Below are 14,793 nucleotides of genomic sequence, written 5' to 3'. Positions count from 1 at the left end.
TTTTTGTTTTCACATTGGCCTTTGCGGAAAGGTTATTTGGCTGCTGGGCTCTTATATTCCTGCAACAGGCACTGCAAGACCATCGACATTATGACACGGTGTGTGGAGATGTGAAGAGGACTCTGTTCAGTGTGTAGACTAAGCTCACAGCCTGCAAGAGTGCTGCTCAACAGGCTGGTGATGCCTGCAGATTGATGGGGACAGTCCCTTTAAATTGCATTGTTTCTATGCCTGCAACGTGTCAAAGCTGGCACTTCACTGTCATTTATCAGACAAATGTGAAAGAAAATCAAATTTGTGATGGAATCAAGATGTAAGCAATTGGCACTAGTACAGCTAGAAGCATGTGCAAAGTTGATTTATTATGCCCTATTATTTTGACCTTGTGCAAATAAATTTCTGTCCCTGACTGTTTTTAAGAGAGCCACTATTCTTCACCATTTCAATGTGATGTTCCATAACCAACACTCATACTAATTAAGCCAGGCTTGGATAGGGGCGAAAAAAACACCAGCACTGTTTAAGATTGAGGTTTAAATGACAATGCTTAGAGAAGTGTAGCAAGGCTGCATTCTGCCCCACGTTCTAACTCTTTATTTTGGATTGTAACAGTGTCAATGTGCTGAGTATTTGCTAATTCTGTAAAGGACTTATCACATGTTGATGGATGGAGTGGTGGGCAACATGGCTGAAAGTTGTAACGTCCAACATCACCAAGACAACACAACACAACAATATTTACAACAAGCCCCTGAGATTTTAGCCAGTTTTTTCCAAGTTAAACCATCAGTTGGGTATGTCTCCATGTATCCAGTGGATTTGATTGTAATCCCACAATATTCATTTTTTTACACTGAGTCACTCAAGTGAATTCTTCAGAGCAACACACTTGGCTTTGGACTAAATTGCTGGAGCTCTTGCCAGCATGAGGGTGCAGTTGTTTCTGCTTCATAAACCATTACAAGCGGTAATGTGAAGGTTAACTGAGCATAGATTGAAGACAATTTGCTAGTCAGATAATCACTTCTTTACAGTGTTCCTGGCACAGATGAAGCTAAAATGGATCAATAAATATATCTTCTTATTGTTTCAAAAGTAAAATATTCTCATACTAGTTAAGCCAGGCTTGGATAGGGGCGGAAAAAAAAAAGTCATTAAAAATTCTTTGCAGTTCCTATAATGATAAAAATATGACGCCAAATCTTCAGCCATTTACAATTTTTTTTAAAAACGTAAATACATTATATTCTAAACATATTTCCACTGATTTGTTCTGAGATAGACAGAACTGGTAATGATTTGTTCTGAGGTCGTTTAATAACAGTGTTAAGATGGGGTCTATTATTTGCCAAAATTATTTGCTTTGAAACAAAATGATGGCAAAGCTGACAATAAATGTAATGTATTCCTCAACTTTATAGTTAATTTTTCTATGAGCAATCCACAACATTGTAGGCTTAGTCTGGATAGGATTGAGACACGTCACCGCCTTTTAACCAATGTTGGCATCTTAAACTCAGCTAGAAATACTTTTAGTTAATTCTCTTTGGTCTGCTCCATTTGGCAGGCTATTCACATAAGTATTATCCCAGAAGCTTAATGGCATTCACTGGATGGTCTGGATGTACTTGGCAAGTTCAGTAATCAATCCCCCATAGTTTATATTATGACATTCCCATTGTGGGAGAATCTGGAACAACGAAATGAGGGCAGAAGCTTTTTCACTTCCATTGCTTTGTATGTTGTGGACTGAATCAAAGTTCATATGTTCTAGGAGCAGTATTAGGCCATTTGGCCCACCAAATCTACCCTGTCATTCAATCATCGCTGATCTGTCATTCCCTCTCAACCCCATTCTCTTGTCTTCGCCCCATAACACCTGACACCCTTACTAATCAGGAATCTGTCAAATATCCGCCTTAAAAATATTCATTGACTTGGCCTCCAAAGGCAATGAATTCCACAGATTCACCACCCTCTGACTAAAGATATACATAGTCATTGAGTCATAGAGTGATACAGTGTGCAAACAAGCCCTTTGGCCCAACTCGCCCACTCCGGCCAACAATGTCCCAGCTACACTAGTCCCACTTGCCTGCACTTGGTCCATATCCCTCCAAACCTGTACTATCCATGTACCTGTCCCACTGTTTCTTAAACGATGGGATAGTCCCAGCCTCAACTACCTCCTCTGGCAGCTTGTTCCATACACCCACCACCTTTGAGTGAAAAAGTTACCTCTCGGATTCCTATTAAATCTTTTCCCCCTTCACCTTGAACCTATGTCCTCTGGTCCTCTATTCCCCAACTCTGGGCAAAAGACTCTGTGCATCTACCCAATCTATTCCACTCATGATTTTGTATACTACTATAAGATCTCCCCTCATCCTCCTGCGCCCCATGGAATAGAGACCCAGCCTACTCAACCTCTCCCTATAGTTCACACCCTCTAGTCTTGGCAACATCCTCGTAAATCTTTTCTGAACCCTTGATAATATCATCAAGCTTGACAATATATTTTCTATAACATGGTGCCCAGAACAGAACACAATATTCTAAATGCGGTCTCACCAACGTCTTATACAACTGCAACATGACCTCCCTACTTCTATTCTCAATACTCTGACTGATGAAGGCCAAAGGGCCAAAAACCTTTTTGACTAACTTATCTACCTGCAACTCGACCTTCAAGGAACCATGCACCTGCACCTAGATCCCCCTGCTCTACAACACTACCCAGAGGCCTACCATTTATTGTTTAGGTCCTGCCTTTGTTCGACGTCCCAAAATGCAACACCTCACACGTTTCGGTATTAAATTCCATCAACTTTATGGTAACCCGATGATTCACGCACAATTCTGACCTGGCTCCGTTCCTTCAACATGACCGTGAGTTTCTTACTCTCTCATAAAGATACCAACTGGCCAAGTCCCAACAACAGAGCTGGAGCAACCAGAGGAGAAAGAAGACAATTTCACATTAAGTTAATATGTTAGTCTGTGTCCAAGATGGCTGTCGGAAGGGAGAGTGGACGCTGGCGCGCTTTAGCTGCCGCTGCTCTCTCTTCACATTGTGTTTTATGATTTTTTGTCTTTGGAGCGATTTCTGTCTTTAATTTGTGTATTGGTGATGTCCATATTATTTATTTTACTCCGACTATATGTTTTTTCTCTTTTGTTAATTTCTGTAAGGTGTCCTTGAGACTTTGAAAGGCGCCCACAAATAAAATGTATTATTATTATTATTACGTGCACATCACATCACATAATACCTCAACGTCTGGGACTCGGTGGGCCGAAGGGCGTTTCTGTGCTGTATCTCTAAACTAAACTGATCGAAGCACAAGCCTCATATCATCCCGATTGCACAGCTAGGCTCATTTTAAATACGCAAAAATGTTTGACATCTTGAAAAGTCTGATTTTGGCTTTCAGGAATTGTGAAGGGATTGGTTACAGAGATTAGCAACATGAGAACTATTGCTGTGGGGATTTTCGTTTCTCTTTATATGTCATCATCCATGGGTATTGTGCATTGCTGAGAGATCAGCATTAGTTGCTCATCCCCGCCCACAAAGCAGCTGCCTTGCTGACCTGCCACAATGCCTGTGGGGAGGGAACTCTGACACTGCTGTTTTATGAGAGAACTGCCAATATAGTGATTGAGTAAGCACACAGTGAAGAGAGGATATATTTCAACATGAGGATGTGTGCTGCTTGAAGATATCTTGCAAATATTGAAGTTCCAAGTTATAGCTGTACTTCTCTATCAGTGTGCTGCAGGTGGAAGCCTTTCCTTGCGATGGGCAGGAAGATTTTACAGGTTGAAAATGGCATTGCATTGGTTGGTCTGCAGCACATTAGTGAGGTGGTTAATGGAATTGCAGCGGGTTACTTCGTGCAGAAACTTGTGGAGTATCTTTTTGGAGTTGTGGATGTTATTTTAGGCCACATTCATAATGACCTGTACAAAGCATTGTTCAGAAAATGAATGGCTGGAGGAACTCAGCAGATCAGTCAGCATCTGTGGAGGCAAAGGTATGGTCGACATTTCAGGTCGAGACCCTGGATCACAAGCTCAGTTTTTGCTCCAGATTCCAGCATGTGCAGTCTCTTGTGTTTCTCTAGAGCATTGTCTTTTATAATCCTGACCCGAGTCTTGCTGATGGTGGAACAGCTTTGGCAAGGAAGGATTAGAGTCCTTCACTGTGGCACAGACAGCCTTCAGCATTCTCTTGGAATGGTTGTGCTGGTATTTTTCTGGTCAATGGGTATCCCTAGGATGTTCCTGGTAGGGAGAAATTTATGGGCATGCTGTTGCATACCAGGATGATCTACTGAGACTGAAACTTGATGGGAATGGCCATGACCAGGCACAGGGATTATGTGAGATAACTTCTCAGTCTGAGTCCAAATATGGCCAAGTCTGGTCATTCAGCCTCAGACCGTCTCTTCATAACCCGATGTTGGGGGTGGGATGCTAAAATGTATCAAGCACACTGGAACAGCATGTCCACAGGGAACCTTTCTACTTCTTAGGTTGCTGCTCCTCATCAACCTGTTGCAGTGTAGTGGACAGGGGGTATTATATGGATCATTCAGCATGCAGCAGATATCTACACGGCATGTGAGTTCCCCAAAATGATGGCAAATATCCCCTCAGCACTCCAAATGGTGGAACACCATCTTAGATCCCAATGGCTTTCCACACTGAGACCTGAGTGACCAATGGTGAATTGTCTGTTCCAAGGCTGCAAGTGCACTTTCTACATAACCATGAGTCAGGGATAGAGGAACCGGTACACCATCCCTCCTCCCAGCAATGGGTACAGTCCCAGGATCAACACATCATGCAAGTTTCCTGGATGGATGAGATTCGGCCATAATTATATTTTTGTTATTGGTCACACAGGTAATTTGTACATTGTCGTCATGAGTAACACTAGATGCTTACACTATCTATCACTTCCATAAGCTTTGGGAAGTCCACAAACCTGGTAATTTCATGTGCCCTCAATGCATATTCAGATAATAGAAGAAGCCTTGTCTCCTCATCAGGGCAGCTCAGTTACATCCTCCGGACAATAGTGAGTTACAAACTGAGAAATATGACACAATCAGTCACCATGGTGTGCAGTGATCGGCAATAAACTATAATTGAATCATTGAATTGAATCATTGATCGAGGGTTCAGAATGATTGTGATTTAACCTCTGTATGCACTGCCAATATTGTGCGTATCAAAGATAACAAACCTTTATCATCAAAACTGAAGAAAACCTTAGCCTCCAGAACCACTGCTGCTCTGATGTCTGTGCCTCTCTTAAGGTTCTCAGGGGAAGGGCCTTTCCAAACAAGAGTTTCTTGTCTTCCACTTTTCTACCAATTTGTTCTTCCCTTTGGCTCTCAACCTCTTGCTACTGATTGTATCGAAAGGTCAGCGGGACCTTTACTAAGGGTCCCCCAATATTCAGCAACAAAAGATAACCTTAAGCTTTGTGCACACCTGAACCTGCTCTCAAAGTAAGTACTGCGGTCTCTAACCCCAATAAATGGCAGTAGTTTCATGTACCTTCATCATGTTAAAATGTCTCAAAGCTTTTCACACAATGAACATCACTTTAAATAACCAGGTAACAGCATTTCAGCATCATCCAACACCTATGATTTGACTGAACAGTTACTCTATTTTTAGCTGAAATGGGGATAAGACAGAGAATCAAAATTTTCCATACGTTGGAAAATTGAAAACTGAACTGAAAATTTTTTGACTTGAAACATGAACTCTGTTTCTATTTTCACAAAGGCTGCCTGATCTGCTGAATATTTTCAGCATTTGTTTTTATTTTGGGTTTAGTAAAAAGTTGGTTGGAGCCAGAGCTCCATAATTGTACTATATTTGAAGAGGTAGGTGTGGGCTTCAACAAGTGCTGTTTGGAAGAAGGCATTTCTGTTCATCTAGTTCTTCCCCCACTACAGCACAAGCCTGCCGGCCCCATTTAAGTGTTCAAAAGGGAACTGCAGATGCTGGAATATCGAAGGTACACAAAATTGCTGGGGAAACTCAGCGGGTGCAGAAGCATCTATGGAGCGAAGGAAATAGGCGACGTTTCGGGCCGAAACCCATTTAAGTTATAGTTTTCCTTTTTATTTTTGAAGATTTTATAATATACTTGAGATTCAATCAATCCGTTTGTACATTTAATAGCTAATCCCTACCAAAGGGAAAAATAAAACTGAAATAAAGACTTCAGGTAAAAAAAGGAATGATAGTAGCAGCTGGATAAAGTTTACAAAAACTGCATATAGAGAGAATATAAAGCTATTAAAAATACTTTAATAGCAGTGAGATAGGCTGCACCAGAGGAATGTAGTGAGAGAAAGGAAGACAAATAAAGTAGAAGTAAGAAAGACATTTAAAAAATATATATATATTGCCAATGGTCAACAGGATTAAATAGCTATAAAGACAAATATCTAACTCTTTGTCATTGTGAGCACAACCAACGTTTTTGTTGGAACATTAATGAAGATAAGTTCAGGTCCAATGGCACTGAAACATTTCAATGTATTATTCTTGGAGTTAGGGACATGTGCAGGGTTGCAAATGTGGCTGCATTTGGAGGAGTTCACTTTACATGTGTACAACACATGCAAATGCTTACACATGGAGCCTTTGTGTGATCAATAGTTATTATCAGTGAGGCCTGTACCTTCTCACATCCCGGTAGGCAGTAAAGTGTTTCATTACGGACACAAATCAATGAATTGAAATACAAATCAGCACATTTTGACTCCAAGGGAAGGAAAATAAGAAGCTATATTCCATCTTAGGAACCGGCTTTTGACTGACTGCAAGCTGGCTACTTTGGTCATTGCTTACACTCCTTGAAAGTTAATAGATCAGTCAGAGGTCTGACTGATTCTCGGCAGCTGGATACACTCTGTGAGTGATACAGCTGCTGATTCCCTAAAGTCTCCCCGCCATCTACAAAGCACAAATTGGGGGTGTGATGGATTATTCTCCGCTTGCCTCAATGACTCCAGCTGAAACAACACCCAAACCTCAGCAGCAACCAGGACAAAGAAGAGTCAATTGGCAGCCTATCCTCTGAATATACATCCAGTTCCTCCACCAACCATTCACAGTATATTCTAGCTAAAGAAGACAAGACCAGACAACGTCACCCATTCCTTTTCTCCAGAAATGCTGCCTGACCTGGTGAGTTCCTCCAGCATTTTGTCTTTGGGGTAGACCAGCATCTGCAGTTCCTTCCTACATATATTCAAGGCTTCTTGGGTAACACCGGCTTTAGGTTACGCAGGCATGTGAGATAGTCTTCATCTCCTCTCCCTCCAAGTACAGTCAACACAACATGGATGTATATCATATCTTGTTCCTTCAATGTCAAAATCCTGGAATTCCAACAACATCACCACGTACGCATTTTTACTGTAGATACAGCAGTTGGCTTTAAGAGGTGGCTAATTGCCCCAAAGAGATATGTCAGTCGATAGTCTGCCCCCTGTGATGGAGACAGAGAGATCAAGAAAGATGAGAGTGGTGTTGGAGATAATCTAGGTGAATCTGTGGGCAGGGTGGAAGGTGATTACATCAGTAGATAGTCAAATTACCTTGTTGGGAACCCAGGCCAATAAATAACCACCGTGCCACTGTTGTCCTCAATCCACATTGCGAGACCCTCAGACTATCTTTGGAGACCCTCAGACCATCTTTAATCGGATTTAACTGAACTTTATCTTGCACTAAACATTATTCCCTTTATCATGTATCTGTACACTCTGGATGGCTCGATTGTAATCATGTATTGTCTTTCCGCTGACAGATTCGCACAGAACAAAAGATTTTCACTGTACCACGGAACATGTGACAATCAACTAAACTAAACTAAATCATAAATAACAAAGCTCAATACCCGAGGCTGTTAAAAGAAGGGTCTTGACCCAAAACGTCACCCATTCCTTCTATCCACAGATGCTGCCTGTCCCACTGAGGTACTCCAGCATGTTGTGTCTATCTTCAGAGCATAAATAAAGTTGGTCTTCCTGCTATAGTTTTGGGTCCATTTCAACCTTTTATTTTAGTTCCAAATTTTCAGTTACTGATCTCTTTTTTCCTATCTAGCGCGCATTGCTGGAGGTCAAGGAATGCTCCTCATCATCCCTGTATCTCCAAGCATTGCTGTGACATTGGTCAAGCTGTACAGCTCCAGTCAAAACCAGAGAAGGGAACCAGATCAGGGATTATCTGCCAGAGGCTAGGAATGTTGGTCTGGGACAGAGGCAGAGAGGGGCTGGAGAAACACAACAGTTAAATCTCAAAACCAGAGCTTTGGCAGTTAGCTCCAAAAGCTCTGAACAATGGGAGGCACCTGGTGTATTGCCAGGCGAAAAGCAAAAGAGTAGGTATAGAACTGCAGATGCTGGTTAACAAAAAAGAACACAAAGTGCTGGAGTAATTCAGCGGGTCGCAGCAACACCTCTGGAGAACGTGGATAGGTGATGTTTCGTGTCAGGACCCTTTTTCACACTTATTGTTGTGGGAGGGGGGAGAATGCTGGGAGAGATGAGGGGCAGGACAAAGCATGGTAAGTAATAGGTGGGGGGGGGGGTGGGGTGGGGGGGGGGGGGGGTTCATAGGCAGATGGTTGGACAAAGGCCAGAGATTAAAGCAGAAGGTGCAAGACAAAAGGATTGAAGTGTTGCAAATTGTGAAGCCAGAGGAAAGAATGTGGATGGAGGGGTGGGAAGAAATAGGTACATCTAGGTGGGTGTGGGGGAGAAATGGGAGAGGGAGGGGTTGTTAGAGGTTACCTAAAATTGGAGAAGTCAATCATACCATTTGGTTATAAGCAACCCAAGCGGAATATGAGGCGCTGATCATCCATAATGTGTGTGGCCTCCCTCTGGCAATGGAGGCGGGTTAGGACAGAAAGGTCAGTATGTGAAGTGGAATTAAAATAGTTAGCAACCGAGAGATCAAGTAGGCCTTGAGGGACCAAGCGCAAATGTTCTGCGGAATGATCGTCGAGTTTTTGCTTGGCCTTGTCGATGTTCCAACCCCCCTCCCCCTTCTCCCTCAGTGGAGAAAGCAAATGAGGATGCGATAAAACAAGCAACTTCACTCCAAAATGAGTCCATTTATACTTGGATGTCACATTCACATTCTCCGGATACCATATATAACCATATAACCATATAACAATTTCAGCACGGAAACAGGCCATCTCGACCCCTCTAGTCCGTGCCGAACACATAATCTCCCCTAGTCCCATATACCTGCGCTCAGACCATAACCCTCCATTCCTTTCCCATCCATATAACTATCCAATTTATTTTTAAATGATAAAAACGAACCTGCCTCCACCACCTTCACTGGAAGCTCATTCCACACAGCTACCACTCTCTGAGTAAAGAAGTTCCCCCTCATGTTACCCCTAAACTTCAGTCCCTTAATTCTCAAGTCATGTCCCCTTGTTTGAATCTTCCCTACTCTCAGTGGGAAAAGCTTTTCCACGTCAACTCTGTCTATCCCTCTCATCATTTTAAAAACCTCTATCAAGTCCCCCCTTAACCTTCTGCGCTCCAAAGAATAAAGCCCTAACTTGTTCAACCTTTCTCTGTAACTTAGTTGCTGAAACCCAGGCAACATTCTAGTAAATCTCCTCTGTACTCTCTCTATTTTGTTGACATCCTTCCTATAATTAGGCGACCAAAATTGTACACCATACTCCAGAATTGGCCTCACCAATGCCTTGTACAATTTTAACATTACATCCCAACTTCTATACTCAATGCTCTGATTTATAAAGGCCAGCACACCAAAAGCTTTCTTTACCACCCTATCTACATGAGATTCCACTTTCAGGGAACTGTGCACAGTTATTCCCAGATCCCTCTGTTCACCTACATTCTTCAATTCCCTACCATTTACCACGTACGTCCTATTTTGATTTGTCCTGCCAAGATGTAGCACCTCACACTTATCAGCATTAAACTCCATCTGCCATCTTTCAGCCCACTCTTCCAACTGGCATAAATCTCTCTGTAGACTTTGAAACTCTACTTCATTACCCGCAACCCCACCTATCTTAGTATCATCTGCATACTTACTAATCCAATCTACCACACCATCGTCCAGATCATTGATGTACATGACAAACAACAGTGGACCCAACACAGATCCCTGTGGCACCCCATTCGTCACTGGCCTCCAACCTGACAAACAACCATCCACCATTACTCTCTGGCATCTCCCATTCAGCCACTGTTGAATCCATCTTGCTACTCCACCATTAATACCCAACCATTGAACCTTCTTAACCAACCTTCCATGAGGAACCTTGTCAAAGGCCTTACTGAAGTCCATATACACAACATCCACTGCTTTACCCTCATCAATTTCCCGAGTAACATCTTCAAAAAATTCAAGAAGATTAGTTAAACATGACCTTCCAGGCACAAATCCATGTTGACTGTTCCTAATCAGACCCTGTTTATCCAGATGCTTATATATATTATCTCTAAGTATTCTTTCCATTAATTTGCCCACCACTGACGTCAAACTAACAGGTCTATAATTGCTAGGTTTACTCTTAGACCCCTTTTTAAACAATGGAACAACATGCGCAGTACGCCAATCCTCCGGCACTATTCCCGTTTCTAATGACATTTGAAATATTTCTGCCATAGCCCCTGCTATTTCTACACTAACTTCCCTCAATGTCCTAGGGAATATCCTGTCCGGACCTGGAGACTTATCCACTTTTATATTTCTCAAAAGTGTCAGTACTTCCTCTTCTTTGATCCTCATAGTTTCCATAGCTACTCTACTTGTTTCCCTTACCTCACATAATTCAATATCCTTCTCCTTGGTGAATACCGAAGAAAAGAAACTGTTCAATATCTCCCCCATCTCTTTTGGCTCTGCAGATAGTTGGCCACTCTGACTCTCTAATGGACCAATTTTATCCCTCGTTATCCTTTTGCTATTAATATAGCGGTAGAAACCCTACGGATTTACTTTTACCTTACTTGCCAAAGCAACCTCATATCTTCTTTTAGCTTTTCTAATTTCTTTCTTAAGATTCTTTTTTTTTTTTTTTTTTTTTTTTACCTTTCATACTTCCTCGTCAAATGAGTATTTTTGAAGTGTAGCAATTCTCACAACATAGGGAAATTGTTGGTGGTGAAGCTATGGAGGGAATCATCCACAGCAGTTGTCATGTGAACAATGAATGTGAGAGCTTACCGTATCTGACCAGGCCTGGTGCCAAGATCCAGGGGCAAGATTTACCTGTTTTATGATGAGATAGACAAAAATTGGATCAAGTTTTAAGATGAATGAGTTACTTGTGGATGGGTTTTGCATTTCTCAAAACATGCCAGATTTTTCTGTAGGATCAGTCTCACATGGGGCAAACAACACAAGATTTTCTGGGGGCAAGGTGATCAGGATATTTTGTTACTCTGCGGATGACCGTAATTTATTGTCCCTTATCCTCCCACATGACGCCATTGTAGGAAGTCCTGGAATCTTTGAACCCAAATGTATTAGGAATCCATTGGTTTGTTGCATTTGGCCCAAATTGACAGGTTAAAAGAAGGTGGTTGTCTGGTTTCATGTAAAATGTGTCACCACACCTGATGCAGCACAAGGGTACAATGTAGAATCGTGGAAAGGGGATCGGGTCCATATCAATCGTTGTTCTATCTCACTGATCCCCCGAGTAAAATGTAAAACATGGAGCAGAACAACACAGGAACAGGTTCTACTGCCCACAATGCCTGTGCCGAACAAGATGTCAAGAGAAACTGCTCTCATCTGCCTGCACATGAATCATATCCCTCCATTCCCTGCATATATCCATGTGCCTATCCAAAAGCCACTTCAATGCCACTATCGCCTATGCCTCCACCACCACCCCTGGCAGCGCGTTCCAGGCACCCACCACTCTGTGTAAAAAAAAATCCCATACATCTTCTTTAAACTTTGTCCCTCTCAACAAACCATAACCTCAATCAGAGACCCCATATCCAACGGGAAATGGTATTTTATCCTCGTTAGTACTCGACTGGGAGAAATGAAAGATTTTGTTCAACAAGATATGTCTGAAACTTTTGAAACCCGATCTGTGGCAGTCCGTTTAAATAAGCAATATACAGCTTGGGACAGTCAGTGCGCGTTCGGTGCTGGCGATGGGAAGCATCCTTAGATTTGCCGTCAGATGTGGATGGTTGTCCCTATAATAGCGCCTGTCGCTTAGCACGTTCCCTCCCCAGTCCGCAATTGTCTGGTCCCGGAGACTCACCGCGCTCCAACAGATCAGGTCGTTGGTCTCAGGATCTTCCACCAAAGTCCACAGCTTGGTGAGGAAGGCGGGCACGTTGCTGCTGTATCCATCCATGTTGCAAAGTGCAGGCTGGGTTCATCACATCAACTGGCTCCAAAGCTCTCCCAATGCATCAGGCTCTGACACTGGCCGCAGCAGCACATCATCTGACACTGACCTCCGGGATAACAAACGCTGCTGCTAAACACAATGGCACCTGCCGCTGACCCATTGCACACCACCTGACCCCAGCGAGCCATCTGCACAGTCACTCTGCCCGAACAATGAGCCCCGCACACGCTCCAACACTGCAAAAATAAAATCACACAGAACGATAGCTCCACAAAGGATTACATGCAAATGTTGCGTTTCAACTCCATCCAACCAACTGAGGGATCTCAACAATAGGCAGCAAACTTCAGATGCAGTGGCCGTCAGCCAATCGATACAATGACCCAGTTAAACTGCCTTAAAACTTTCCTCTCTACGGGTTTATAATAATTTAACCGTTTTAGATTCATAGTATCCAAACAGCCAGCAACTTCGTTTCAATGTTACTAATCAGCTTTGCCATTTAGACCGTCCATGTACAAAGTGAAGACTATGCAGAGCAAATACAATGAAATTGTTCCCAGCCTCCATCTCATGTCCAATGTTTGCAAATCCACAAAGCCCAAAGTCAGCATCCAAAACAGCAGATTACAGCAAAGTTCACAGTTTGGTGAGGAGGGCAACAAGTGGGGAAATAGAGGGTGAGCTAAATCCTCCACATCACCAGTTATATAACTGTAGAGTCATAGCGCATTGATTCAGGCCCTTTGGCTCACTTCGTGCTCCAGACACCCAGGTTCAATCCTGACTTCCAGTGCCATCTATGTGGAGTTTGCATGTTCTCCCTGTGACCGCATGAGTTTGCTCCAGCTGCTCCCGTTTCCTTCCACGTCCCAAAGACATGTGGGTTGGTAGGTTAATTGTATGACTCTACGATATCCATCTACATCCTTGTACACCTTTCTTACATTCTGAGTTTGTGTCAGTTGAGGCAGGTACAATAAGAAACATTTAGACAGGCACATGGATAGGATCGGTTTGGAGAAATAAGGGCAAAACGCAGACAGGTGGGAATAGTTGATGGTGTGGGGAAGTTGGGCCGACAGGCCTGTTTCCATGTTGTATGACTAACACATTGGTCAGAGGGAAACTGTGAAAACTGTACATAAATATTACAGGCTCCATAGATGCTGCCTCACTCGCTGAGTTTCTCCATCAATTTTGTCTACCGTCGATTTTTCCAGCATCTGCAGTTCTTTCTTAAATATTCCAGGCGGTCAGAATCGCTCCCGGTGAGACACTCTGAAACTGTTTGGCCTTCCGGTGTAAGGAGACAGCGAAAAGCACCCATATCGATTGGCACATCCCAAAGTGCAGGAGTACATATTGAGGAATGCACTGCGGGGTCACGGTGGAGAAAGAACACAATCTAGCATTTATTCTGCTACCATTGGACACCAAGGGGCTGAACGTCATTTCTCAAATCAACCTCAGGATATCACTAAGAGAGTTTCTCAGTGCAGTTTCCTAGGCGTAACCATCTTACATTTCATCAGATGTTTTTTCCATCATAAGGTCAGAGATGGGGATGCTTGCTGACGACCACACAATGATTAATTCCATTCACAACTCCTCAGCAAATGAAATAAGCCAGGAGCCTCCAAACTTTTCAGCATGAGGGCCACATTATATATTTGGCACATTTTTGCGGGCCATAGGAAAAATTAAAGAAATGTCACACACACATATACACACAGAAACGCACGCGCACACCTGGACTCCCACAGACCGAAACACACATAGACCCGCACACCGACACCAAACCAGACTCACACACAGACAGACACACGCATACAGGCTCTCTCACATTCTCACATGCTCTCTATCTCTCTCTCCTTCTCACACACATACACACACACACTGTGATCACCCCTTAGGCATATTAACAAAGACCCACACACATCAGGCATATTAACAAAGACCCACACACAGATAATGCTCATCCATCGGGCATACACACACACTACCGATCTCCGCAGGGCTGGCGAGGGAGAGAGAGAGAGGGGGGAGAGCAAAAATGGAGATAGAGAGGGGAGGGGGGAGAGAGTGAAAGGGGAGGATTCCCCTGTCCGCGCCGGCAGAGACCCGGTCAAAGGGTCCAGGTAGGTGTGGCGCCCCGGAGCGGGAGCTGTTCACGGGTCACCCTCACGGGGGTAGACCGCTACACACCGACCCTGCCGCCAACTAGCTCCCCCCTACACCCCCTCGCTCCACTCCCCACCCCACGCTACCACACCGCACAAATTGCCTTTGCAACACAGGAGCAGTGGGACGGTGGCGCAGCGGAAGAGTCGCTGCCTAACAGCGCCAGAGACCCAGGTTACATCCTG

At 43.5% G+C, this 14,793-nt stretch overlaps 1 protein-coding gene across 1 annotated transcript in view; it reads right to left on the bottom strand.

Annotated features, from left to right (window-relative positions):
• The window catches only part of hsf4 (heat shock transcription factor 4), a 47,577-nt gene extending 34,963 nt beyond the window's left edge, over positions 1 to 12,614 (bottom strand). Inside the window, exon 1 of the mRNA XM_033036151.1 lies at positions 12,332 to 12,614. Coding sequence (XP_032892042.1) covers positions 12,332 to 12,427 — 96 coding nt within the window. The 5' untranslated portion in view covers positions 12,428 to 12,614. The remainder of the gene's footprint in view (positions 1 to 12,331) is intronic.
• Between the last annotated feature and the right edge of the window lie 2,179 nt (positions 12,615 to 14,793).

The sequence above is a fragment of the Amblyraja radiata genome, chromosome 17 (assembly GCF_010909765.2).
Source record: "Amblyraja radiata isolate CabotCenter1 chromosome 17, sAmbRad1.1.pri, whole genome shotgun sequence".
NCBI lineage: Eukaryota > Metazoa > Chordata > Chondrichthyes > Rajiformes > Rajidae > Amblyraja > Amblyraja radiata.
This window is presented reverse-complemented; position numbering and strand designations above follow the sequence as displayed.